Source organism: Gobio gobio (assembly GCF_949357685.1).
Source record: "Gobio gobio genome assembly, chromosome: 24".
In the NCBI taxonomy this organism is placed as follows: domain Eukaryota; kingdom Metazoa; phylum Chordata; class Actinopteri; order Cypriniformes; family Gobionidae; genus Gobio; species Gobio gobio.
Genome location: NC_137120.1, coordinates 35,971,251 through 35,998,080, shown reverse-complemented (window position 1 = coordinate 35,998,080; position 26,830 = coordinate 35,971,251). Strand labels below are relative to the sequence as shown.

General features: G+C 39.6%; 2 protein-coding genes across 2 annotated transcripts in view; one reads left to right on the top strand and one right to left on the bottom strand.

Annotated features, from left to right (window-relative positions):
• Positions 1-15,589, top strand: part of gpc1a (glypican 1a) — a 45,264-nt gene extending 29,675 nt beyond the window's left edge. Inside the window, exons 2-9 of the mRNA XM_079807020.1 lie at positions 5,592-5,750; positions 8,182-8,579; positions 10,733-10,898; positions 11,040-11,170; positions 11,315-11,452; positions 11,538-11,668; positions 12,470-12,645; positions 14,491-15,589. Of these exons, the coding sequence (XP_079663146.1) occupies positions 5,592-5,750; positions 8,182-8,579; positions 10,733-10,898; positions 11,040-11,170; positions 11,315-11,452; positions 11,538-11,668; positions 12,470-12,645; positions 14,491-14,699 (1,508 nt within the window). The 3' untranslated portion in view covers positions 14,700-15,589. The remainder of the gene's footprint in view (positions 1-5,591; positions 5,751-8,181; positions 8,580-10,732; positions 10,899-11,039; positions 11,171-11,314; positions 11,453-11,537; positions 11,669-12,469; positions 12,646-14,490) is intronic.
• Positions 15,590-16,070: 481 nt separating this feature from the next.
• ankmy1 (ankyrin repeat and MYND domain containing 1) overlaps positions 16,071-26,830 on the bottom strand; it is a 20,442-nt gene continuing 9,682 nt past the window's right edge. Inside the window, exons 11-16 of the mRNA XM_079808611.1 lie at positions 26,584-26,715; positions 24,211-24,324; positions 23,950-24,115; positions 23,714-23,828; positions 23,475-23,629; positions 16,071-17,368 (exon numbers count right to left, since the gene is read on the bottom strand). Of these exons, the coding sequence (XP_079664737.1) occupies positions 17,217-17,368; positions 23,475-23,629; positions 23,714-23,828; positions 23,950-24,115; positions 24,211-24,324; positions 26,584-26,715 (834 nt within the window). The 3' untranslated portion in view covers positions 16,071-17,216. The remainder of the gene's footprint in view (positions 17,369-23,474; positions 23,630-23,713; positions 23,829-23,949; positions 24,116-24,210; positions 24,325-26,583; positions 26,716-26,830) is intronic.

The following is a 26,830-nucleotide window of genomic DNA, read 5'->3' as shown; positions in this document are numbered from 1 at the left end:
CCTGTTCTGGTTTAAGATGGTCCTTAGCTGGTCATAAGATGGTTTAAGTTGGTCCTTAGCTGGTCATAGGATGGTTTAAGATGATCCTTAGCTGGTAATGAGCTGGTTTAAGATGATCCTTAGCTGGTCATGAGCTGGTTTAAGCTGGTCCTTAGCTGGTCATGAGCTGGTTAAAGATTATCCTTAGCTGGTCATGAGCTGGTTTAAACTGGTCATGAGATGGTTTAAGCTGGTCAAGTGCTGTAATAAGCTGGTTTAAGCTGTTCCTTAGCGGTACTATCGCCCCCTTGAGTACTGGAGCTTGCTAATGCCACAGAAATGAAAGAACGTAAATGAACAGGATTTCACTGTTGCTTTTGCGTATGCGCAGTCATGTAAAATTTGTTCTCAATGATCAGAGATGTGAAAAATTGTAGCAGATATTGAGCTAAAAATATGCAGTTACAGTAATCTATCCAGTGTGCTTAGGTTGTTTTTACTTTCTCACTTTTTTTCTTTTCACATGTGTCTAGTTAATGTGCAAAGCGAGATCCCAGCTATAATGTAAGTGCGCATATATGTATGGATGTGCGGTCACATTGTCGGCACAGATTCTTCCTTTGTGTGCCAGAGCGGGAAGAAAATCTTCATCTGTCTTGTGTCTGGCGGTCCCTCGTCAGTACACATTGATATGCAGGCCACACTCCCATGCTGCTCACGGACTGCAATGAAGGGCCCGGGATGTGATGCATAATGACACTGAAGGCTCTTTAACACCATAAAATGCAGAGCGACATGCGGAATATGATCTTGGGATCTCGCCGCATGTTGATGTACAAGCGTACACATTTCAAAACGGGCTCATTACATGAGTGCATGTGATTTAATGCAGCTGAGCGCGTTTGAAACCTGCCCTCGAAGAGCCTGACTCTGACAATCAGAGACTTTATTTCTACTATTTTGTCATTTTTATCTATCTACATGTCTGCATTTTAACTACTTGCATGTGTGTTATTTCAGTATTATTTATATATTATTGTAGTATTAATTAATATTTTGCCTTAGCTTTTTTTTATATTTTGTTTTAATTTTAATATAAGTTTTAGTTATGTGATTATGTTTAGTTTAAATTTTTATAAAAAATGTCAGTACTTCTTAGTTTTTCTACATTTTTCCAAGTTCTAGATTAATATTAGGGCTTTAAAACCAATTGATCGCGATTAATCGCATCTAACATAAAAGTCTGTGTGGTGTGTGTATATATATTATTATATTTATATATATTATATACATTTCTCGGTGTATGTGTGCGTGTATGTGTACACACACACACACACACACACACATATACCTGTATATATATATATATATATATATATATATATATATATATATATATATATATATATATATATATATATATATATATATATATATATATATATTAGTGCAGTCAAATCGATTAATCTCGATTAATCGTCTTAATCGTGGTTTGTTTTTAATAATATATGTGTGTGTACTGTGTATAATTATTATGTATGTATAAATACACACACATGCATGTATATATTTAAGAAAATGTTATATTTATATATAATATAAATTATATCATTATACATGCAAATATTTCTTAAATATATGCATATAATATGTATGAGTATTCAAATGTACATAATAGTTATACACAGTACACACACATATTTTTTATTTTAGATGTGATTAATCGCGATTATTCATGATCAATTGATGTTACAGCGCTAATATATTTTTTTTTTCAGTGTTATTTCAATAAACGAAAACCATTTATGTTTTGTCTTTAGTTAAAGGTGCACTATGTAAAAGATTTTCAGTAAAATATCCAAAAACCACTAGGCCAGTGTTATATATTTTGTTCAGTTGAGTACTTACAGTATCTCAAATGTTTCCAACTATTTGTAAATCGTGATAAATTTCTATTTTAACCAAGGAACCGGGACATGTGAGGGTGTCGCCTGTCGATGGTGTCATATCTGCGTTATGTATCTAATATGATAAACAGAGCTGCATTACCTCATACTCATGACCTGAAAAGCGGAAATGGCGCCGGCGACTGTGGCATAATAAAAGTCCCGCTGGCGTGTGTTGCGTTCATCTTATTAACAATCGCTCCAGCGGTTCCTCAGCTCCACAACACTCGGTCCTGCTTCTGCTTCTACTACAGTAACGTTAATAATCGCATCCATGAACATGATTTCTGCCCGAGTCCTATCCCGATTCTTTTCCTCCGGCTGTGAGGTGAAGACCACATAAGATTCTGCGCTCAAACGTGGCGTCATCAAACTACGCCTTTAGGCGACCTCTAGTGGACAGAAAAGTTACATAGTGCACCTTTAACAATAACAACATTAACAGACACATTATAAAAGCATTAATTTATTGTCGGTGATTAAAAGTAACAATGCTTACTTCGTCAAAGACTTGTTTAAAATGATCTGGTCCTGTACGTCATATTTTTTATTTCTATAAATAAAATATTGCTGCACTAGGCTAAACTGAATAAGCGCAAACAACATTTCTAGATTCTAAACTGCAGATACACCAGAGATCTGACTGGATGACTCTTTTAGGTTGACCATAATATGTCCAAAGCAAATATTTTAGCCCCTCCGCTACAGTCTTACCACGGTGAATGAGTAAAATTGTGCTTCTCTGTGATTTTTTTTTACTCTTGCTGCAGTCAGGCGGCATAAAAAATGCATGGTAGCGATAGCATCTCTCGCTCTAGTTCCCTAAGCCGTGACCCAAGACAAGCTTACCCGAGAAAGTTGTTTGCTAAATGTCAGCCGGGCCCAAGAAGCTCTTGCTCTCTAGAGGATCTCATTGACCCAGTGCTCTGCGTTCAGGGGAAGCTATTTTGAAACTTTAGCCTGCTAAGCTAAAGCTACTCATAGTAGCTACTTAAGTAGTTCAGTAGATAGCTAAACTACAAGATACTAATACAAACAGCTAATATGTAACATTGAATATATATCTGTCTTCATTTGTTTTGTGGAAGTTTGACATCATGTTTAACCTTTTCATTCATCAGTCTTAATTTCAAATCTTATGGAGCTTGATATTATATTATTCATAGTTTTCAGTCACGTGACTGTCGCGGAGCCTTGGAGGGCAAAACCGCCATAGACTCCATAGAACTGAATAGAAATTTCCATCTTAAAACACAAATATGTGAACAAGATGCACGTTTTGGGCACTTGTGATCCATGTACAGCACCTGCTGCAGTATTTCAATCACTAAAAACAGCGGGACGTTTTTAAAACGCTTAACGTGAAAAACATTATAGGGTGAGTTGTACCAATAAGGATTAAATTAAAGGTGTCATTTAAAAAAAATTTCTACTGTTGTCTGAGGTCAACTTATGATGTTCGCGTAGTTTTTACATTTAAAAACATCATAATGAATAAGTAATAGGCTATTTTCTGCCCTGGTTTTGAGGCTCAGGTTTTATGGGCGTGCCACACTGAAGAGTTGGAAGTAAACGCCCACTGCTATGATTGGATAACAGTTTTGCATAATAATAAGTATCGGCTCCCCCGTCAGTACATGTGGGGAATTGTTTTGAAAACTTCCAATGTGGAGAAACGGCCACCTGCACACAGGGCTCGCAAAATGTCTTTATCAAACAAACTCAATGATTTATCTCTCATCCACCCGCAATTAATATGAATGTTATTTTTTATTACTTGGCCCACCTGATCGGTGGATATAACCGCAGACCGCGCATCCCTAACACACACACACACACACACACAAGCCAAGCACGTGCATCAGCAAAACTTCACTGCAGACAAATCAGCATGTTCAAAACTTCCGCAACATAATCAGTCGATATCAAACGATCTGTAACAATGCTATACTATCACATACAAATCATGTTTTACTCACGTAAGTGTGTTTAAGTATTCCTGTCGGATCCAATATCCGCTTGTTAAGTCGTGACGTAAGGATTGCCGTTTCTGGGTCCAAGCCTCAACTCGTTTCACTTGAGAATGCCATCGACGGACGTTTATGAGCGCCATATATTCATATTAAACATTTGAAAAAGTGAAATATTTTAAATACTCACAGTCTACACAACAGTCTCTGTGCTCACAGCGTCACAGACATTAATATTTTAACGATTTATAAAAGATGAATCACTGTCTGGCCATCTGGAATTTTAGTATGAAGATAAAGGTTATGATTATAATTTTTTTTGTAGTATTACACCACATTGTGTGTGTATATTAGCACCGTTTGTTGTTTTTCTTGTGGTATGATGACCCGGAAGCGTTGCCGCGTGACGACAGACTTAACAACCGAATAGAAGGCACAGCATTGTGTTTTAATCTCAATATGTCTGCAAATCCAGTCTCGGAAACCGTTTCTTGTTTACAAACGAATCCGCGGTGAAATGAGGCGAACAAACGCGCAATGTCTTACACACGTGAGCTGGATTTTCATTAAAAATAAAGTTCAACCACTCATTCCTAATATTAGAATCCAAAGGAAGCTTATGCAGAGGCTGTGTTCTTCCACAACCAGTCACAGCGCAATATATAACTCTCTTCGGCATGTTTATTGCTCAGTAGCGCGATCCATTTAGCTCCACGAGTCGGTGGGCGTGCTTGAGGCAGCTTTCACCACACGAGGACGTCAAGGGTCGGCATATTCTGAGATCGAGCGTTTTCTGGCCCTGGTGTCTATAAAAGCTTTTCTTTGACTAACAAGGAAGTTTTCAGCTCTGAAACTTACAGGATATTCTTATATCCCGATTAACTTGTATATATCAAAGGCTGAATGAAAAGTTGATTTCTCAATTCATGACCCCTTTAAATCGAGTTGTTGCACCACTTTTTAAACACAGATTATTTATGCAGGAAAACCGTTTTATAGATCTGATCAAGCAGCAGACGGAGGGTGAACTGACAGGCTAAAGAATCCTTATTTGTGCAACCCTCCCTTAAAGTGCCCTAATGTGCTAAAACAGTGATATTAAAATATCAAATTATACTTATTTTATAGTACACTACTGAATGCCAACATTGCAAGTTAAATTAAATGTTTTTAAGTAAAATTGTTGGAAATTATTGTGATAAATTAGTCGATAGATTAATCGATTAATCAATAAATTAGTCGATAGACTAATCAATATGAAAATAGTCGTTAGTGGCAGCCCTACTCCTTTTTGATGATGCATACTATAGGCGAGTAGATTAGCCAAGAATATGAATGCAACGTGTTTTCTTTATAATGGGTTTCAATGGGAAGATTACGCTTAACGAGAAAACGTGCATTAATATTCTGTGCTAATCTGTTAATATTCTGTGCTCATCTGCTTTCCTGTGCAAAGTATGCAACATCGATAAGGTGTATATTAAATTTGGTATTTTAATATCACTGTCTGCATTAATACTGACTACAAACCTGGTAAAAATGACTAGCGGGCAGTAGAGGAGAGCCTTGTTTTGCCCTCCAGGTCCGTTCCTATAAGCACGTGACGTCACGAAAACTATGAACTGGAGCATCTCTCGTGCCATAACTAGGTTCAAACCTCTGCTTAAATGGTATTATCTTTCGATTCCATCTGCAGGCGAGCATCTCCGCATCTGCCCGCAAGGTTACACCTGCTGCACCAGTGCCATGGAGGAGACGCTGTCGAACCTGAGCCGCCGAGAGTTCGAAGGCCTGGTGAGGGAAGCGGGACGTTCCATTCAAGCTTCGCTAAATGCCCAATACAGGACCTTTGACAGTGAGTCCACTCTCAAACGTATTGATGTATTGTGTTTGCAGCCGCTAACATCCACTGTATGGGCGGCAATGTTAGCGAAACGATTTTCTAATAATCCAAATATTTAAGGTGTCATTTCTCCACCCAGAGTGTAAAGTTGAGGAAGAACAGAGTAGCGACTGCAGCAACTCGCAAAGGAAATGAGATTTCGAGGTTTTACAGTGTATTTGTACTGTCACGGACAGCTTTCTTTTCCAGAGCAGTAGTTTATGAAACTTCATCTGCTTTTGGTTAACATGTTTCGCTTACCCATCTGAGGGGGTTAACGAATGTGAAGGGTTAAAGAGTTGCAGTACTTTGAAGCCCAAATTCTCTTCTGGTTTGTGTCATTGTAAGCCCAGATGAAAGGAAAACTCTGAGGTTCATATGCTTTCACACCGAGTGGTCCTCGCAGGGCAATTACAGTTGGTTTTTATAGCCTTTTACTGCAGTGCACCATTTAAGCATGATAAACTGTAGTGACGCCAATAATGATAAGAGATTTTTATTCTGTTCAGTTTCATGACCCTAATTAGATACTTCCTGCAACCCATAGAATGAGAATGCAGCAATCATACACACATTATATGTGTGTGTGTGAGTGTGTATATATATATTAATATATATTAGTGCTGTCAATCAATTACAAAATATTACTGATACTAATACTGCTACTGATGTTTAAACATTAATGATAGACATTCATTACAGTATAATTGAAAGCTATCAATTTCAACATTTATTAGGCTTGAAAAAAATAACTTTTAATTTAAGGGATTAGTTCACTTCAAAATGAAAATTTCCTGATATTTTACTCACCCCCATCTCATCCAAGATGTTCATGTCTTTCTTTCTTCATTCGAAAAGAAATGAAGTATTTTGAGGAAAACATTCCAGGATTTTTCTCCACACCATAGACTTCCGTGGCAACCAAAATGTTGAAGGTCGAAATCAATGCAGTTTCAAAGGAAGGGCTTCAGAGGCTCTGCCTGATCCCAGACAAGGAATAGGGTCTTATCTAGCGAAACGATTGGTCATTTAAAAAATAAAATAAAAATGATTATACTTTTTCACCTAAATTGCTCATCTTGCGCTGATCACGTCGAAAACGTCACACTAGACGTAGGCAGAAGTACCGCCCCTGTGTTTACAAAGCACACATCCCAAGACTAAAGGCCTTTGCACACTGTCCAAAATTTTCGCGTGCATTTTTTCGCATTCGTGATCCGAAAAATTTGTCACGCACAGAGACCTTGCACACTGAGTCCGATGCGCATTAATGAATGCGTTACGAAAAAAACCCGCAAAACAATACAAAATGGCGTCTTCAAGTAGTGAGGATGATTGTTTTGTCCTCTCTCTTCTTAAAAAGAGAAAAAGAAAGAGGAAATATTGGGTCCATCCACTCCTGCGAGAGAGGAAGGAGAGTTCCACCTCCTTATCAAGGAGCTGCGGGATTATCCAGACCGATTCAAAGTTTACTTTAGAATGCCAGTGGCTCTGTTTGACGCTTTGCTAGTGATACTGGAGCCACATATTAAAAAGAAGAGCACCAATTTCCGTGAATCAATTGATCCTGAACAGAGACTGGCAATATTTCTAAGGTATGGATCCGCACGCACACACACACACGGTTTACAGGGACTTGGTGTGCTATAATTATAGCTGTGATATAATAATATTTGTAGTATTTTTGATATAATAATATTTGTATATATAATTGAAGGTATCTGAGCACTGGCGATTCATTCACCACCATTGCCAGCAGTTTTAGGTTGGGCATCAGCACTGTTGATGGGAAAACGGATGCGAAAACCGCAGAAAATCGAAAATTAAAGTTTCGGAGGCAGTGAGCAAGCGTGATTGACATAACATGAGGTCGAATGTATTTTTTGACGCGCAAAAATTTTGCATGCGAATTTTGGACTCTGGCCTTTATACAAATGTCCTTTAGCAAAAAAAAAAAGGGAAAACAACGATGTCGGACGATTTGACGAAAATGAAGTGTTTTTTTGAAAATGAAGGCCGTTTGTATTAGTCCTCGCACGCTCGCTTGAGGCGGTACTTCCGCCTACGTCTAGTGTGACGTTTTTGACGTGATTGCACAATCCTTGGCAGCGCAAGATGAGCAATTTAGGTTAAAAAGTCCCACCCCCAGAAGCTTTTTTTTTTTAAACTAAATATTTTTAATTTCTATAAATCTTCTACAAAAATAAAACCACACAAAAAAGCATTTATTTATATATTAAAACAATTATATTGACATTTTATACCATACATGATGAAAATATGAAATACATAAAATAATATTATTAAATGTAAAACACAATATTCCTTTGCAATGAATATTGTTTGTAAAAGCCGTGTAAAATATTTCACTCTATGAGAAATGACTTCCTTTTTGTCATTTCAGCATACTTTCTGGAGCTTCTAAATGGCTCTGAACGGTGGTTGGAGGAGGCGTTTGTGGCCGCCCTGGGGGATTTGTACCGACCTAATGCAGGAGTGTTTCGAGACCTCTACGCCGACCTGCATCGATATTACAGTGGTGCCGCCCTGAACCTCGAGGAGGTCTTGGACGAGTTCTGGATGAAGCTCCTGGAGCGCCTTTTGAAGGCATCGGACCCTGAGACGGCCACGCTGCTCTCTGACGACTTCCTGGATTGTGCCTCCAAGCAGACAGAGACCCTTCGTCCTTTTGGAGATGCTCCACGTGAACTGAAGGCCAAGCTGGTGCGGGCATTCATCGCTGCTCGGGCATTTGTTCAGGGCCTTAATGTGGCTGGAGATATTGTACGGAAGGTGTCTCAGGTACAGTACAGATGATGGTGTGATGTAGTGATTAAGCCTCAGGGCTTGTAACCGGAAGGTTGCAGGTTTGATACCCTCAAAAAGCATGCCGTGTGCCAAGACCATACTGCCCTTGAGCAAGGCAATTAATCCCAGGGTGCTCCAGGGTGACTGGCGGCATTCATGCATGAAAGTTAAAAACAAGCGTTCTACAAAAAAAGTTAAAAATAAAAACCCCTGAGTTTACACCTGGCAAGACCACCTTTAGCAGTATCTTTGAAGCTGGAAGATTCGCTTCTTTGCAAAATTGATCAAGTCCCATCAAACAGGATTGGGGGCAAAAAACGTTCAATGGTGCTCGGCTGAATTGAAATCTAATTTTCTTGATTTTAAGACTTAAGAATTTTTGTTCTGTACAAAGATGAGCCATCTACCAATCATCCTCAATGCTCTTGCAAATCATATCATATTTTGTCCCAGAAACCCTACTGTCATTTGATATTTCCAAATGAGTATTCCAGTGTGAATTCTTGGGTTAAGTTTGCTCCGAATATAGCGCTTCACATCAAAGTCTTAAAGTTCAGTTAAGGTCTCGTCAGACTAGGGATTCTCCTCCAAGTTATTGAGTCTTTGACATGCCTTTTGGGCAAATACCAGTAAAGAAGTGATAACAAAGACTTCCTTCTACCACCTTTCTTACGAGTCAGATTTATGAAGCGTTTCAGCTCTCGAAGTGCTATTGTTGCCTCATGATCTTTTCTCGCATTTATTTTGTATGGAAATGTAACTCTTTAGCGTTGCCAAACTCTTCTTGTCCAGACACCCATTTCTGGAGGAAGTTCAATTCTTTGCAGATGCACAGTTTTATATTTTCTCACATTCATAATGACAAACCTTACAGTGCTTCAAGGTATATTTAATATGTCATGACTGATATTTTATAGGAACTTTGCCTCAGATCTGATTATAATGATCCTTGGGTTCTGCGGTAGGGTGTTACCTTGGAAATGAAGTGTGTATTCTCCTAGAGACAGGTGTATTTGACATTAGAGTTCTACAGCAATGGGAAAAAATCTTCAGTGAGTCATTGTTCCATGGTGTAACTATTGAGCTAGTCCAAGGACACTGAAGACTTTTTATTAGTGGCTTTAACTCATACATGTTGTTCTTTGATTGAATGTGCTGTAAAATCATGCATTCCTTTGAATACCATACCTTCAGTAGGTGGTTTAGTTTCACTAAAAAAGGTGCCCTTGTTGCCTAGAATGCCAATCAACAAACACTCCCAAATTCATCAATATTGGATCCATGACATCAAGACAAATGGCTACACTGCAGCATTCCAGAAGATGTTTGCCTCAAACCCACACAAGGAAATTTAGTCCAAGTCCTTAGTGGCTACCCTACCCTTCCCTTCCCTAGAACTCCCTGCTGCTTTGACAAATGAATGTAGGGCGCAATGGTACCACTCTGTTCTTTAAGGGATTTCTTACAGAATTGGATTTAGTCTCCCGGTGGCAAACTCTCAGGAGACTCCTGCTTACCAGACCTAAATTCTTGCTGATGTTGGGAATATATCAGTTCGGAATATTGCGTGTCTTCTGGAAACGGCTTTAAGTGATTTTATGTTGTCACATGTATAAGCTGGATCCACTGCATGACACATTTGTAGGGATTGGCATTAAACATTAATATGTTTAGTCAAATTTGTTTTCACATTTGCATTAGTAGCATGCGAAGCAGGTCCACACACGTTTGTCGTAAAATGATTAAACTGAAGATGCCTTGGGCTATACAGCATGATTACTCTGCCTTCCACACTTGGCTTTCCCAAAAGACTTCAAAGTTACTTAAAAGTTCTTCTTGCAAAATACAGTAGATGACTTGAACCCACATGCAGGTAATAAGCAGGTACTGAAAAGTTCAAGAAATCAAGCGAGCCCACGGCTAATATTTACCAGCTTTAATGTGCAATTTTCTAATAACAAACTTGTTTAGCGGATGCTAAAAGATTTACAGTGCTTTTATTATGGGAGCAGTTCCCCCGAAGCAATACTCAGTTAATTGCCTTGTTTACAGTGTTGTTAGTTCATTGATAAACGCCCAGGCTTCAACCGAATGTTGTTCTTGACAAAAACAAAGTGTATGGCAACTAATAGCAACCTTTCCCATAGGTCCCTCTGAGCCTAGAGTGCAATCGTGCCATTATGAAACTGGTGTACTGTCCTCATTGCCGAGGTCTGGGATCGGTCAAACCTTGCGTCAACTACTGCAAGAACGTCATGAAGGGATGCCTGGCTAATCAGGCTGACCTAGACACTGAGTGGCAGAGCCTTATAGGTAAAGCAGAGATTATGCCTCTTTGTTGATTGCTTGATTTTTATTTTTGTTGCATCACACTGGGTAGCTCCAGGCATTTTTTTCACTTTCAGTCTTGACAGAAAACTTGCTTGACACTGTTAAATTTCTTCAATCAATCAGAAACCATGCTACAGGTGGCCTCCAGTTTTGGTGCAGAGCCCAGTATGGACACGGTGATCTATTCAATTCCTGTGAGAATCTCAGAGGCAGTTCTCGCCATGCAGGAGAACATGGAGATCTATACCAGCAAGGTTAGGACATTCGGATTTAAGCATCTATTTTAAATTTGTGTAAGTGGGTTAGATCGAATGCACTTGAGGTATGAGTTTAAAGATTTATTGACCACATAAGGACCATTTGTACAAATATACACGTTAGTCTGTGTTGCGTTTCAGGTTTTCAAAACCTGTGGGGATCGTGGTGAGGAAGGCACACCAAGCTCAATATCTGAGGAGCCGAAGAAGAAAGGAAGTACAGTTACTGCCTTGGAATACAAACCCAGTCCCAAATCTGCAGCGAGACTGGAGGTGCAGGTGTGTGTGTATGGTAGCATCAATTTCTGGCCAACTTTTATGAGATTTATACGAGGTTATTTAAGTGTGTGTGTGTAATTCCCAGGTCACAGACGTGTCCAGTAAACTCAAGGAAATGCAATTTTACTGGATCCAACTCCCTTCGGCTCTGTGCAGCGGTAAAACGGCATCTACAACCGGCGGTGATAAATGCTGGAACGGCATCACCAAAGCCAGGTATTACACCTTTAGGGGCAAATCTAAAATCTTGTCCATTCAGCTGGTCAGTACGTGTAATTTCCAGTGCATATTCAATCAATTTACATGCTTCTCAAGCCAAAATAGATGGGCACGATGTTGATGGATGACTTTTGGGATGAATGCACATTATGAATTTATAGATCGTTACTCATGGTCAGTGCTGGCGGACTTCTGAAAACTGCATCCCTCCCTCTTTTTGCGGCCAAAGTCGTTAAATTGATTGTTTAGCTATCACTGCCACAGAATTGAACTCCCATTGCCCAAAGTCATCAGCAGTGATTAATCACTGGATGTGGTTTAGATGTGTGTTCATTTGAGAAGATTTAAGTAAGTACGGCCAAACAAGCTTTATTTTTAGTCATCACTAATACCTATTAGCTCTGTATAACCATCTCATGAGGGTAATTAATGCATACTGGTATTTGATTAGTGGCGTTTGCTAAAGCAAGCATCCCAATTACTATTTGCATTTAAGGAGTCAAAATCTACACTTGAGGCAAATCTAAAGCTAGAATATCATAGAGACTTGGCAAAATAGCTATAAAACACTGTGGCAACCACATAGCAAATTACTCAGAAAACCATAGCAACATACTAAAAACCACACTCAAGAGCCGCACTAGCATGACACGTTATAATCTAGTTTGTATTACTTGATGTGCAAGTCAGTTTTTATTTCAGTTTAAGACCATAAATAGTCAAAAATGTAATACAAGAAAGAGCCATTAACAAAATGTGTGTGATTGAAATGGTTCTGGAAAATGGATTTTTCTGCAGTTACCTCCCAGAGGTCATGGGCGATGGGCTGGCCAATCAGATTAATAACCCAGAGGTGGAGATCGACATCACCAAGCCTGACAGGACTATACGTCAACAGATCATGCTGCTGAAGATCATGTCTAACCGCCTGAAAAATGCCCTCAACGGCAACGACGTGGATTTCCAAGACACAAGTATGTAGCTAAAAATACTAAAGTACTAATGTAAGAGCTGTGCTTGTAAACCTCACTCCCCTGGCCTCATGAGGCGCACTAGCAACTGCGTTAGAGACTGAGGTCTTTAGCGTCCTTGTTAGCACGCCCGCTTCCCACTACGGAAATGCTGGTTCAAATCCCACTCAGAGCGGGGCAAGTTGAACAATTGGGGTTACATTTGGTGCCATTACCTGGAGGTTTAGGGGGGTGAGTGTAAGAGGCAAGCTAGTAAGAGATAAAACCTCACTACCCTGGCCTCATGAGGTGCACTCGTGATGGATGCTAGAGACCACGGTCATTAATGTCCTTGTTAGCACGCCCACCTCCCATGCCGGAAACGCCAGTTCGAATTCCGCTCTGAGCGGGGCGAGTTGAACCGTGGGGGTTACATTTGGTGTCGTGACCCGGAAGGGAGTGAGGTTAAGGGGGGCGAGTGTAACGGAGGCAAACTAGTATGAGCTGTGCGTGTAAATCTCACTCCCCTGGCCTCATGAGGCGCACCAGCGACTGACAATCTTTAGAGTACTTGTTAGCACTCCCGCCTCCCATGCCGGAAATGCTAGTTTGAACCTCCACTCGGAGCGGGGCGAGTAGAACCGTAGGGGTTACATTTGGTGCCATGACCCGGAGGTTTAGGGGGGGTTAGAGTAACAGAGGCAAGCTAGTAAGAGATATGCGATTAAAACCTCACTACCCTGGCCTCATGAGGTGCACTCGTGACGAATGCTAGAGACCACGGTCATTAATGTCTTTGTTAGCACACCCACCTCCCATTCCGGAAACGGCGAGTTGAACCGTAGGGGTTACATTTGGTGCCGTGACCCGGAAGGGAGTGAGGTTAAGGGGGGCGAGTGTAACGGAGACAAACTAGTATGAGCTGTGCGTGTAAATCTCACTCCCCTGGCCTCATGAGGCGCACTAGCAACTGACAGTAAAAACTTTAGAGTCCTTGTTAGCACTCCCGCCTCCCATGCCGGAAATGCTAGTTCGACCCCCCACTTGGAGTGGGGCGAGTAGAACCGTAGGGGTTACATTTGGTGCCATGACCCGGAAGGGAGTGAGGTTTAGGGGGGAGAGTGTAACGGAAGCAAACTAGCGACTGACACTAAAAACTTTAGAGTCCTTGTTAGCACTCCCGCCTCCCATGCAGGAAATGCTAGTTCGAACCCCCACTCGGAGCGGGGCGAGTAGAGCCAGAGGTGCCATGACCCGGATGGGAGAGAGAGTTTGAGGGTAATTAAAACGTCATTCCCCTGGCCCTGTGAGGTGCACTATCGACTGATGCTAGAGACTGAGGTCCTTGTTAGTGCACCCACCTCCCATGCCGTAGATGCTGGTTCCAATCCCACTCGGAGCGGGGCGAGTAAAGCCAGAAGTGCCATGACCCGGATGGGAGAGAGAGTTTGAGGGTAATTAAAACGTCATTCCCCTAGCCTTGTGAGGTGCACTAGCGACTGATGCTAGAGACCAAGGTCCTTGTTAGTGCGCCCACCTCCCATACCGCAGATGCTGGTCCGAATCCCGCTCGGAGTGGGTCAAATAGGACTGGTTACACAAATACACAACATCATGAATGGCCTTCATGAAACATATGCATGAGAACAAATTTGTGTAAATTATTCTGCATAAATTATATTTATTCAATTTACTAGTTCAGTTTGTTCTATTAATGTTACACGAATGAGGCCCAATGATACTAAATTTGGCACTGAATTTATGTATTCCGCAATTTCATGTTAATTAGATATTGCCTAGTAAACATTACTTCTGTGATCTGTTTTGCACCGAAGTAATTATCATGTTTTTCCCATAATGTGTTTCTAGGTGATGATTTCAGTGGCTCAGGAAGCGGCATCTGTGCGGACCACCTGTGCATCCGTGGTAGACCTCCAGTTTTTGGGCCGAAAACGGACAGGCCCAAACTCTATGCCTACGGTCCTGAAAACAAAAGAGTCAAAGGATCCGGAACCCAGATTCAGCCTTCCGTCATCTTACTGGTTCTGTTACTCGCGAGTCTACTGCTCAGACGATAATGGAGACGCTAAATCGAACTTTGGGATCTGGGTCAGGAAATTTGGGATAGGACAAGGAATGTTAAAAAAATAAAATAAAAAAAAAAGAATAGCGAAAAGGGGAAAAGGTGAGCTAAATAAAATTGCCAAAAGAAAAAAAATAAAACTTTTGAGAGAATGGACATTTGAATTCCTCTGGAATACGACATGACTATGAGAATAGCAGGAAAAGGAATTTTGCTTTTGTGTTTTTTATGTTTTGTAATATATGTCAGATTTAAATGCTGACTTGTTACATCAATCGACATCTTGTTTTTTTTTTATCTTTGAATGTAAAAAGAAGAACTGGACAGGGAGAATGCCGGTTTAGATTTACAATACGAGGTTCTCGGCCATCTAAGCGACTTACCCACAGTTCTTTGCTCTTAAAGTCACACAGTCACCAAGTCACCTTGTGTTTCATTTCACCATGCTTGAGTTATGCAACTTCGTCTTTGCACAACTGTCCATTTTGTCTTAAATTATCCACAGACGGACATAATTACAAAACACTACATTAGTCAAATCCCTTTTAGATTACAAAATGAATGAACTTTGGCATGGACATGAATCGAAATACAGAACTGCTAAGTATCTAAGGAACTAATTCATGGTGTTTTTTAAAACTGTGATTCATTTGGTTTAGTCCGCAATGATTTTGTATGATAACAAGCTGCAATAATGAGTCAATTTCATTAAAAAAAACTACTTTTTTTTTCTTTCTCACACCAACATTGAAATAAATTGTGTTGCATAAAAGAAAATATAGCCTATTTTTCTTGGACCATTAAGATTTAATCATATTTTCATAATAATTTTTACTTAAACTTTTCTCAATATGTTTCCTTATCTGTATTTTTGTCTCATTTTCCATTAAAAAAAATTCTAACCCTTCTTAAAACAAGCTGAATTTCTAATTTGTTAGATTTATGATTTTATCCATACGTTATAAATAAAACATCAAATATATTCTCTGAAAATGAAATGTATGCAATTTGAATTTATTACATTTGTTTTATGGATTAATTATCGGAATTCATTTTGATTTTAAGGAAAAGTTTTATTTTCAGAACTTTTCATACATTTTCATAATTTAGCCACCAAAAAAATCATGCAAGAATTGAGTTTTTTATTATTATTAATTATATATATATATATTATACACGCACACAGATTATTTAAAATATTATGAACGAACAGGATGATTTTTTACTAATTATTTACTTTACATTCATGAAATATTAGTGTGAGCTTGTACTTAATTTACATTAAATTAATGTCACAATACAAAAAAAATCTTAACCTAAAAAAATAGGCTTTATTTTTCATGCAAAATATTTTTTTTTTGGTGTGAAATATGACCCGAATATGAAATGCTCTTGTCTGAAATTGTAAATGTAAAACAACAAACTTCCAAAAGAATGCACAGAATATTTGCTTCACTCACCTCAATGCAAACCCTTAACTTGCATTTAGAAACTTATGGCTGCATTATTGCTCAGAGCAGCACAAATTTATATTCATAATGAGTATTTTCAGCACCGATGGCAAGTTAAATAGAAGCATGTGTCAGCCTTGAATTAATTGATTTGCCTTGAATGGAATTGCATTATAGCCAAAGCCAATGGGAAGCAGTCGTTTACAGAATGTACTGTTTTAAAACACCAACTGTCACTTTGAATAAAATTCATTTGACGACTTCGATTCCAGGGCAATAGGATTTCGACTTGTGGCAGTGATGTTTTAAAACATTCAGAAGCGAGAGATTTGCAAGGGTAACGGTTTTTATGAACTTTTGATCAGACAAACGTGTAAAAAAAAAAAAAACATTCCTACAACATGTCTTGGACAATATCAGCATCTAGTCCCTAAATGTTGCATTTAAAGGTGTCAAACTATCTCCTTTCGTTTCTTATGACTCTTCATTTTTTGATGCACAACTAGAGCTCAATCCACAAGGACCTGTTTTAAGCCAGATGCGAAATGTACAAAGTTGTGGAATGTAAACGCAGTTGAGAATGTACATGGTGTAGTGTACGATCTCTGTCACAAGAAGGTTTGTTTTTGTACTCGGTTGTCCGGTATAAATGAAAAGCACATTGTATACTCTTAGTCTATCGCATGACTCAATGAATGGACATTGAGAAGGGCTCAAACACAAGCGTAATGTGTTTCATGTGACGGTGACAGACTGAGCAAACGCTCATTCGAGAGAGACCGAGATGTGTGTAATGGAACATTTGATATATTTCAGGACTAGCGTTTTATTTGAGGTTTGAATTTGTAAATTTTGTCTGTTTTACGTAATAAACATGCACAGTTGTTCAAACAAAATGGATGTTGTCTGTCTTTTCGAAGAATTTCTATTAATAGACCTCGACTTATAATGAAAGAAAATCATATTCTTGCTCTTTCAGTCTCTCTCTCTTTTCAGAAAATGTAAATGTGAAGCCGAAAACGTTTGCATAGTTCATGTTTATTTGGCCTTTGAAACGCATTCTAAATAAAACTGTAATTTTCATTCAAGTCATATTCGTGTGTTTCTGGGGTCATGTTCAGGTGGATGGTCTTGCCTTTAGCTTCTTTGGTCGAAACAGCTGAACGTGGTCCGATGGATGCGCATTTATCTCTGTTGCTTTTTCCACTGACCACTGTGAAAACAACCAAAATGTTATGCATGAGTTTATCATTCATATTACAAAAACAGTACAGTATGTGTTTTTTGGTGTGAAATATAACCCGAATATGAAATGCTCTTGTAAATGTAAACACCAAACTTCCAAAAGACAAGAATGCACAAAACATTTGCTTCACTCACCTCAATGCAAACCCATTCAAATATGAAGTTTATGATTTTATTTCCGTTTTAGTTTATTTTATTGGTTATTATGGTTTTAGTTAACTATAATAACCCTGGGGTGTCATTTATAAAATGTTACATAGAGACTGTCCTACATTTGATCTTATGATCATATCATCATATTGATCATATTGATATTGTGCGCGGCTGAATGGTTTCAGATCTCCACCTTGTAAACTCCCCTTATTAATGTCATTAGCATATACAGTGGGGCAAAAAAGTATTTAGTCAGCCACCAATTGTGCAAGTTCTCCCACTTAAAAAGATGAGAGAGGCCTGTAATTTTCATCATAGGTACACTTCAACTACGAGAGACAGAATGAGAATTTTTTTTTTAAAGAATTTGCAAATTATGATGGAAAATAAGTATTCGGTCACCTACAAAAAAAGCAAGATTTCTGGCTCTCACAGACCTGTAACTTCTTCTTTAAGAGGCTCCTCTGTCCTCCACACGTTAGCTGTATTAATGGCACCTGTTTGAACTCGTTATCAGTATAAAAGACACCTGTCCACAACCTCAAACAGTCAGACTCCAAACTCCACTATGGCCAAGACCAAAGAGCTGTCAAAGGACACCAGAAACAAAATTGTAGACCTGCACCAAGCTGGGAAGACTGAATCTGCAATAGGTAAGCAGCTTGGTGTGAAGAAATCAACTGTGGGAGCAATTATTAGAAAATGGAAGACAAACAAGACCACTGATAATCTCCCTCGATCTGGGGCTCCACGCAAGATCTCACCCCGTGGGGTCAAAATTATCACAAGAACGGTGAGTAAAAATCCCAGAACCACACGGGGGGACCTAGTGAATGACCTGCAGAGAACTGGGACCAAAGTAACAAAGACTACCATCAGTAACACACTACGCCAGCCAGACGTGTCCCCCTGCTTAAGCCAGTACATGTCCGGGCCCGTCTGAAGTTTGCTAGAGAGCATTTGGATGATCCAGAAGAGGATTGGGAGAATGTCATATGGTCAGATGAAACCAAAATATAACTTTTTGGTAAAAACTCAACTTGTCGTGTTTGGAGAGAAAGAATGCTGAGTTGCATCCAAAGAACACCAAACCTACTGTGAAGCATGGGGGTGGAAACATCATGCTTTGGGGCTGTTTTTCTGCAAAGGGACCAGGACGACTGATCCGTGTAAAGGAAAGAATGAATGGGGCCATGTATCGTGAGATTTTGAGTAATAACCTCCGTCCATCAGCAAGGGCATTGAAGATGAAACGTGGCTGGGTCTTTCAGCATGACAATGATCCCAAACACACCGCCCGGGCAACGAAGGAGTAGCTTCGTAAGAAGCATTTCAAGGTCCTGCAGTGGCCTAGCCAGTCTCCAGATCTCAACCCCATAGAAAATATTTGGAGGGAGTTGAAAATCCGTGTTGCCCAACGACAGCCCCAAAACATCACTGCTCTAGAGGAGATCTGCATGGAGGAATGGGCCAAACTACCAGCAACAGTGTGTAAAAACCTTGTGGAGACTTACAGAAAACGTTTGACCTCTGTCATTGCCAGCAAAGGGTACATAACAAAGTATTGAGATGAACTTTTGTTATTGGCCAAATCATTATTTTCCACCATAATTGCAAATAAATTCTAAAAAAAAATCTCATTCTGTCTCTCATAGTTGAAGTGTACCTACGATGAAAATTACAGGCCTCTCTCATCTTTTTAAGTGGGAGAACTTGCACAATTGGTGGCTGACTAAATACTTTGTGCCCCACTGTAAAAGCGCACCAGTCAACGTTCAAAACCTTTTTTTCCAAATACCGGCAGAACTCTTAAGGCTGTGTCCGAAATTGCCCCCATATCCTTAAATAGGGCACTATTTGAGGGGACAGTCATTTGTAGGGTGTCCGAAACCATAGTGGAAGTTATCGAGTGCACTCATTCAATCCCACAATGCACCACAACAACGAGTGTACAACTGATGTACGCTCAACAGCTAGAGAATACCCATAATGCACTGTGAGAGTCACGTGCTGAATGAATTCCCGCATCTCGCCATAAGATGGCGCCTGCAGCTGAATCAATCATCCATTTTTCAGACCGCTGGTCCAATATGGGTTCAGTGTAATATCAAACAGGTATAAATTCCTTTTTAATTGTTTAATTAAGTTTTATACATAGTTTCCAAGAATCTTTTCATTACCTTAATTTCCTTTCCGGCGCACTCAGTGTCTGAATTCACTCACTCGTGTTCATTCACTCCCTCAAGTGGACTATCTTACTGGACTAATGTAGGGAAAAGTGAATGAGGGTATAGGGGGCAATTTCAGACACAGCCTAAGATTAAATCTGTGCATAAGCACGTTTTATAAATGAGGCCCCTGGCACCTATAAAAAAATACAGCATTGTTTGGTTGGACCTACATCTTATGTAGAAATACTAGCCAGACAAATCCTCCAGAGAAAAGCACACTGTGATCACCCTAAATATACAGCAATCAGGTTTTGCCAGGTTCCTCGATGTCCTGGGGAACCCTCTGCGTGATTCTCCGGCGATCAGATGCGCCCTCGTTTGTTCTAGAAGTGTGGCCTTTATCTCACAAACACTTCTTAAATAACACTGTTGTTCCTAGAGACTGCTTCTCGACTCTGGATATTCTCACAGGAATGGGCCGCTGCAGGAGAGGGTCATTTCTCATTTCATATTTTAAATCCCATAAGATCTTCAGTCGGTTTTAAAAACAAATCCTCTGCTCACACACAACACGTCTGGTTTGCTGTACACTTTATATGGAGTATACAAACCTTCTGAGTGGTTTAAAGATAATAAAATGCAGCAACGGTGAAGTAATTAATGCATATTTCATGGCTGATAAGAACGGTTTATGGCTGGTAAATATCTTCTTTTTTTTCTCTTCCCAATTCACTTGGCACTGGAAACATTTTTTCTTACTCTGTACTTGACTTTTTCTCCAGTAAAAATACATCATTCTTAAATGCCTAAAATGTTGTTAGATTTAAGCTTAAAAAGGAGAAATAAAAAGTAAAAATTTCATAAAATATATATTTTAAATTGTATCTTACAAGGTAAAAAATTTTTTTTTCCAGAAATGTTTTATAATTGTCATAATTTAGTATGTTCTGCCACCAAAAATGGTGGAGTTTTTTTACTGATTTTATTTCTTTGTGGTCAAACAGGATGATTTTCCTGTTTTACTTTAAAGGTGCACTATGTAACATTTTTGCAGTAAAATATCCAAAAACCACTAGGCCAGTGTTATATATTTTGTTCAGTTGAGTACTTACGATATCCCAAATGTTTCCAACTATTTGTAAATCGTGAGAAATTGCTATTTTACCCAAGGAACCGGGACGTGTGAGGGAGTCGCCTGTCGATTGCGTCATATCAGCGTTCCCCTCGGTTTCCGGTTTTATTTTGCAGAAACGCTTTACTCTCACTGCAGTGTGAACAAGTGTCATAGCAGCCGCAGAAAGAATGTCATAACATCATTTTCAGCACACTCAGATGTGTCTAATATGATAAACAGAGCTGCATTACCTCATACTCATGACCGGAAAACCGGAAGTCCCGCCACTCTTCTTATTAACAGTCGCTCCAGCAGCCTTGCTCAGCTCCACAACACTCGGTCCTGCTCTGCTTCTACAGTAACGTTAATAATCTCATCCATGAACATGATTTCTGCCCGAGTCCTATCCCGATTCTTTCCCACCGGCTGTGAGGTGAAGACCACATGTCCCAAGATTCTGCGCTCAAATGTGGCGTCATCAAACTACGCCTTTGTTTTGAACAGGCGACCTCTAGCGGATGGAAAAGTTACATAGTGCAGCTTTAAAGGGTCATGAAACCCTAAACCAAATGTTCTGAGATTTTAACAGAAGTATGTGTGTTGAACATCATGGAAGACAATGTTACCATCTGTTAGTTTTGAATGTGGGAGAAAACTAGTTAATTTTAAACCTTTTTGCTCCATTTTCAACTTCCTGGTTTAAATTCGTCTTCATGTCAACGTCATAGGCTGTGACGTTTCCTCGTATTATAGTATGCCGATGACTCATCAGTGTCTCATAATTATTCATGAGACTGCGTGTCTTTGTCCTATGAGAAGACGCGTTGCTTAATTCATGACAGCACACGCTTAATGATTCATGACAGCACGCGTTGATAGGCATTTTCCTCTGATTGGCGCTTCAAACAGTGAGATCGCACACAGTGAGAGATCCATTAATAGATCAAAAACAAGTGTTTTTTCCACTTTGTATGAGTTTCAGCGTTGCCAACGTTCTCTTCAATAGATCCTGAGTCTTCACACAAACGCAATTCATCCACACTGTGAGTGTAACTGCTCTTTACGGCCATTTAACCGACCAAACGACTTATAAAAACTCCATAAGTTATCAAAGGTATGCAACAGCGTGTTCATATATATTTTCGATGCAGAGAACAAAGGTGTCACAGGATATACATGTATTTGTGTAACGGTGAGCTTACAAATCCATGTGTATATTGTGTTGCATGTAACTTAAAGGGTTAGTTCACCCAAAAATGAAAATTCTGTCATTAATTACTTACCCTCATGTCGTCCGACACCCGTCAGACCTCCGTTAATCTTCAGAACACAAATGAAGATATTTTAGTTGAAATCTGATGGCTCTGAAAGGCCTCCATTGGCACAATGCACGGCTCACTCTCAAGACCCTTAAAAGTTACTAAAGACGTCGTTACAAAGTCCATCTCACTACAGTGGTTCTACAATAACTTTATAAATCGACGAGAATAGTTTTTCTGCGCAAAAAAAACCCTAAATAACGACTTATATAGTGATGACGACTTCAAAACACGGCATCATGAAGCTTCGAAGCGTTATGAATCAGCGAGTCGATTCAGCGGTTTGAATCGCGTGTCAAACCGCCGAACTGCTGAAATCACGTGACTTTGGCGATCCAAACTGCTGAATCGACTCGCTGATTCATAACACTTTGAAGCTTCATGATGCCTTGTTTTGAAATCGTCATCACTAAATAAGTCGTTATTTAGGGTTTTTTTGCGCAGAAAAACTATTCTCGTCGATTTATAAAGTTATTGTAGAACCACTGTAGTGAGATGGACTTTGTAACGACGCCTTTAGTACCTTTTAAGGGTCTTGAGAGTGTACCGTGCATTGTGCCAATGGAGGCCTTTCAGAGCCATCGTATTTCAACTAAAATATCTTAATTTGTGTTCAGAAGAATGGAGGTCTTACGGGTGTCCAACTACATGAGGGTAAGTAATGACAGAATTTTCATTTTTGACCCTGTCGCCGGTTCACGCACTTTTGATAGACACTGACCACTGCAGACCGGGAACACCCCACAAGAGCTGCAGTTTTGGAGATGCTCTGACCCAGTCGTCTAGCCCAGTGTTTCCCTACCGGGGTGCCGTCTGACGAGAGCAGGGGTGCTGTGTAAAAGTCCTTCAAATACATAATTGTTTTCTTAAAATTTTTCAAACAATTCTCTCTTTGTAAACTTTGTTCAATGCATGCGAGTTCCCATGCTGACCCTTGTCCACCGCCGAAAGCACCAACAGTGGGTAGCATCAGAACTGGACCATGGAGCAATGGAAGAAGGTGGCCTGGTCTGATGGATCACATTTTCATTTATTATTTTCTATTATTTTTTATGTTTTTAGAAGAAGTCACTTATGCTCACCACGGCTGCATTTATTTTATTAAAATGTAAAATAACTGTTTTCTATTTGAATATATTTTAAAATGTAATGTATTCCTGTGATGTAAAGTTGATTCTATGATTATTATCAATGTTGAAACCAGTTGTTTAAAATATTTTTTTTTAGGATTCTTTGATGAATAGAAAGTTTGTTGTCAGTTCACTAGGTAAAGTTGAATGTTGGCGTTTTACAAATCGATCGAGACCTGGTACCAACCTGGCAAACGGACACACTCGTCCCTGTGGCGTTCATCCCACGCTTTTGTTTTGCAGTACTTGCTACAGTAGAAGATCTCACGACAGCGGCTACAGGCCACAAGCTGCACACCCACCGAACGGCCGCACTGGTAGCAATACTTGAAGCGAGGCTTTCTGAAATAAAACAAATAGACACGGATTTGAGGTGTCACTCATGTCCACAACAATAAAAACACTTTGTTTGCAATAATGAAGTACCTCTGCACACTCTGACCCGTGCATTTGTTAAAAGAAGCCCTGCTGTTCTCTTCAGGGGAGCTCAGGAGACTCTGTGTGGCTCCTGCATACACAAACTTCTCTGAGGGACTGACACCTTAAACAACGGACAAACACACACATTTAATCACACTTTGAACGGATGCACAAACCCTGAAACCAGGGAGACAAAATCCATAAAGCGTTGTGTATTTCTAGTAACGATCAGCCAGTCTCACTGAGTATGCCTTGGCTCCTTTCCTTCTCAATGCGGCGTGTTTCCATTCTGATCGCTGCCTGTCTCAGCAGATCTCCCATGAGGCCTAGAAACTGCCGGCGGGTGTTATAGGCTTGTCTCTCCTGCTGGTTGAGGGCATGATACGGGGTGTGGGCCATGCGCTGGTTCTGGTGGGAAAGCAGAACCAGTTTGGTGAGCGGATAGATAAATGAGATTTCAGATGATCTGGAACACGGGATGAACTGGCGATGAAAAGCTGCACCTGTTGGAATGTGCAGTGCGCATAATCCACGACTGTTCCCACAGCGCACCTGCGTCCCTCGTCCACCACCACAGGCATGAGGATGTCAGCGCCGGCTTTGATCAACTTTTCCAGCTTAACCAAGCGAAACAGAAACAAAGAGAGCCGAGTGATTAGAAATAACTATATTTATTTTTCCCTATTACTTCATTGACAAGTCTCTGAAGTACTAAATTGTTTCTGAACGTGAGTTGGCTGATAATTCAACCTGAGCTTGTGAGGAAAAACATGACTGGGCATATGTTTGCTTCCAGACATGCCCTATGTACAAGTGTCAGAAATGAACTTTATATATGCCCCCTGGAGTTTTATCTTTAAAGTTGAAAATAAAATAAAATCATTTTCATATATGTATATGTGTGAGTATATTACATATGTATATATATATATATATATATATATATATATATATATATATATATATATATATATATATATATATATATATATATATTGCCAAAAGTATTGGGACACCCCTCCAAATCATTGAATTCAGGTGTTCCAATCACTTCCATGGCCACAAGTGTATAAAATCAAGCACTAGGCCTGCAGACGCTTCTACAAACATTTTTGAGCGAATGGGTCGCTCTCAGGAGTTCAGTGAATTCAAGTGTGGTACTGTGATAGGTTGCCACCTGTGCAATAAGTCCATTAGTGAAATTTCCTCACTACTAAATATTCCACGGTCGACTGTTAACAACAGCAACGTAAAATCACAGAGCGGGGTCAGCGCATGCTGAGGTGCACAGTGCGCAGAAGTCGCCAACTTTCTTCAGAGTCAATAGCTACAGACCTCCAAACTTCGAGACGCCTTCAGATTAGCTCAAGAACAGTGAGTAGAGCTTCATGGAATGGGTTTCCATGGCTGAGCAGCTCATCCAAGCCTTACATCACCAAGTGCAATGCAAAGCGTAGGATGCAGTGGTGTAAAGCACGCCGCCACTGGACTCTAGAGCAGTGGAGACGTGTTCTCTGGAGTGACCAATCACGCTTCTCTGTCTGGCAATCCGATGGACGAGTCTGGGTTTGGCGGTTGCAAGGAGAATGATACTTGTCTGACTGCATTGTGCCAAGTGTAAAGTTTGGTGGAGGGGGGATTATGTGTGTTTTCAGGGGTTGGGCTTGGCCCCTTAGTTCCAGTGAAAGGAACAATTTTGGACAATTTCACGCTCCCAACTTTGTGGGAACAGTTTGGGGACGGCCCCTTCCTGTTCCAACATGACTGCGCACCAGTGCACAAAGTGTCGGTCCATAAAGACATGGATGAGCGAGTTTGGTGTGGAGGAACTTGACTGGCCTGCACAGAGTCCTGACCTCAACCCGATAGAACACCTTTGGGATGAATTAGAGCGGAGACTGTGAGCCAGGTCTTCTCGTCCAACATCAGTGCCTGACCTCACAAATGCGCTTCTAGAAGAATGGTCAAAAGTTCCCATAAACACACTCCTAAACCTTGTGGAAAGCCTTCCCAGATGTTATAGAAGCAAAGGGTGGGCCAACTCCATATTAAATCCTATGGATTAACAATATGATGTCGTTAAATGTCATGTGCATGTAAAGGCAGGTATCCCAAAACTTTTGGCAATATAGTGTGTGTGTTTTCAGTGTGTGATCCTTCTAGGTCAAATATTTAAATGTAATCAATTAATTGAAATAAATACTCCTCATTGTTCAATTGATTGATCCGAATAATCAGATATTATAGATATTACAGTAATTCTACAGGGCACATTTAGTCTCTCATTTTTAGTGACATTTTAGCCACAAGCTGTTCAATTTCTGACACAGTTTTCAGGTTAAACTTCCACTGAATGACACAAAGTGAGTTTTAATTGGCCAATTACATTAATAAGCTTAAAAAGCCTGACATTTCTCTAAATATGTTCTATTAAATCTATTTTTTACAATAAAATATAATATTTATTATTATATATTATTCTATTATGTATTGTATAATATATATATATATATATATATATATATATATATATATGTTCATTAATTTAGAATGAATAGTACTTAAATATAATTTAGAAAAAAATATTTTAATTATTATATAGATAAACATATTTATGAAAAAAAAATCTACCTATAAAATCAATTTATTCTATTTATTATATCTATTTTTTTTTGTATTACTATATTAACTACACATATTATTCTAAATATATAATTAATTTTAGATTCTAATTTTAAATGATATTTTCATTCAGTAAATTTGCATGCTATTTTGTAATGCATTGTGTCGCAGAAACATATTTCGCATCTGCACACAGTGCCCAGCCACATATTTTCCCATGAGATCAGGCAGGATAATTAGTTGAAGGGGATCACCAGCTTGACTAGGTTGCGTAAATGTGGCCCACGGTCGTAGCTGATGTTGGCAAGGGCACAGAGGGCGCTGCCCACATGACGAGTGAGCGGAAGATTAGGATCAGCCCCTCCGGCCAGCAGTTCATCCACAGCCTGGGAAAACAAACATCAATACACACTGCATGTCAATGCAATGCCATAGACTTCTCACCCTCATCCTTCAGTGACTTATTATTCCACAATCATTCTCTGTCTTGGAGCAGACAGT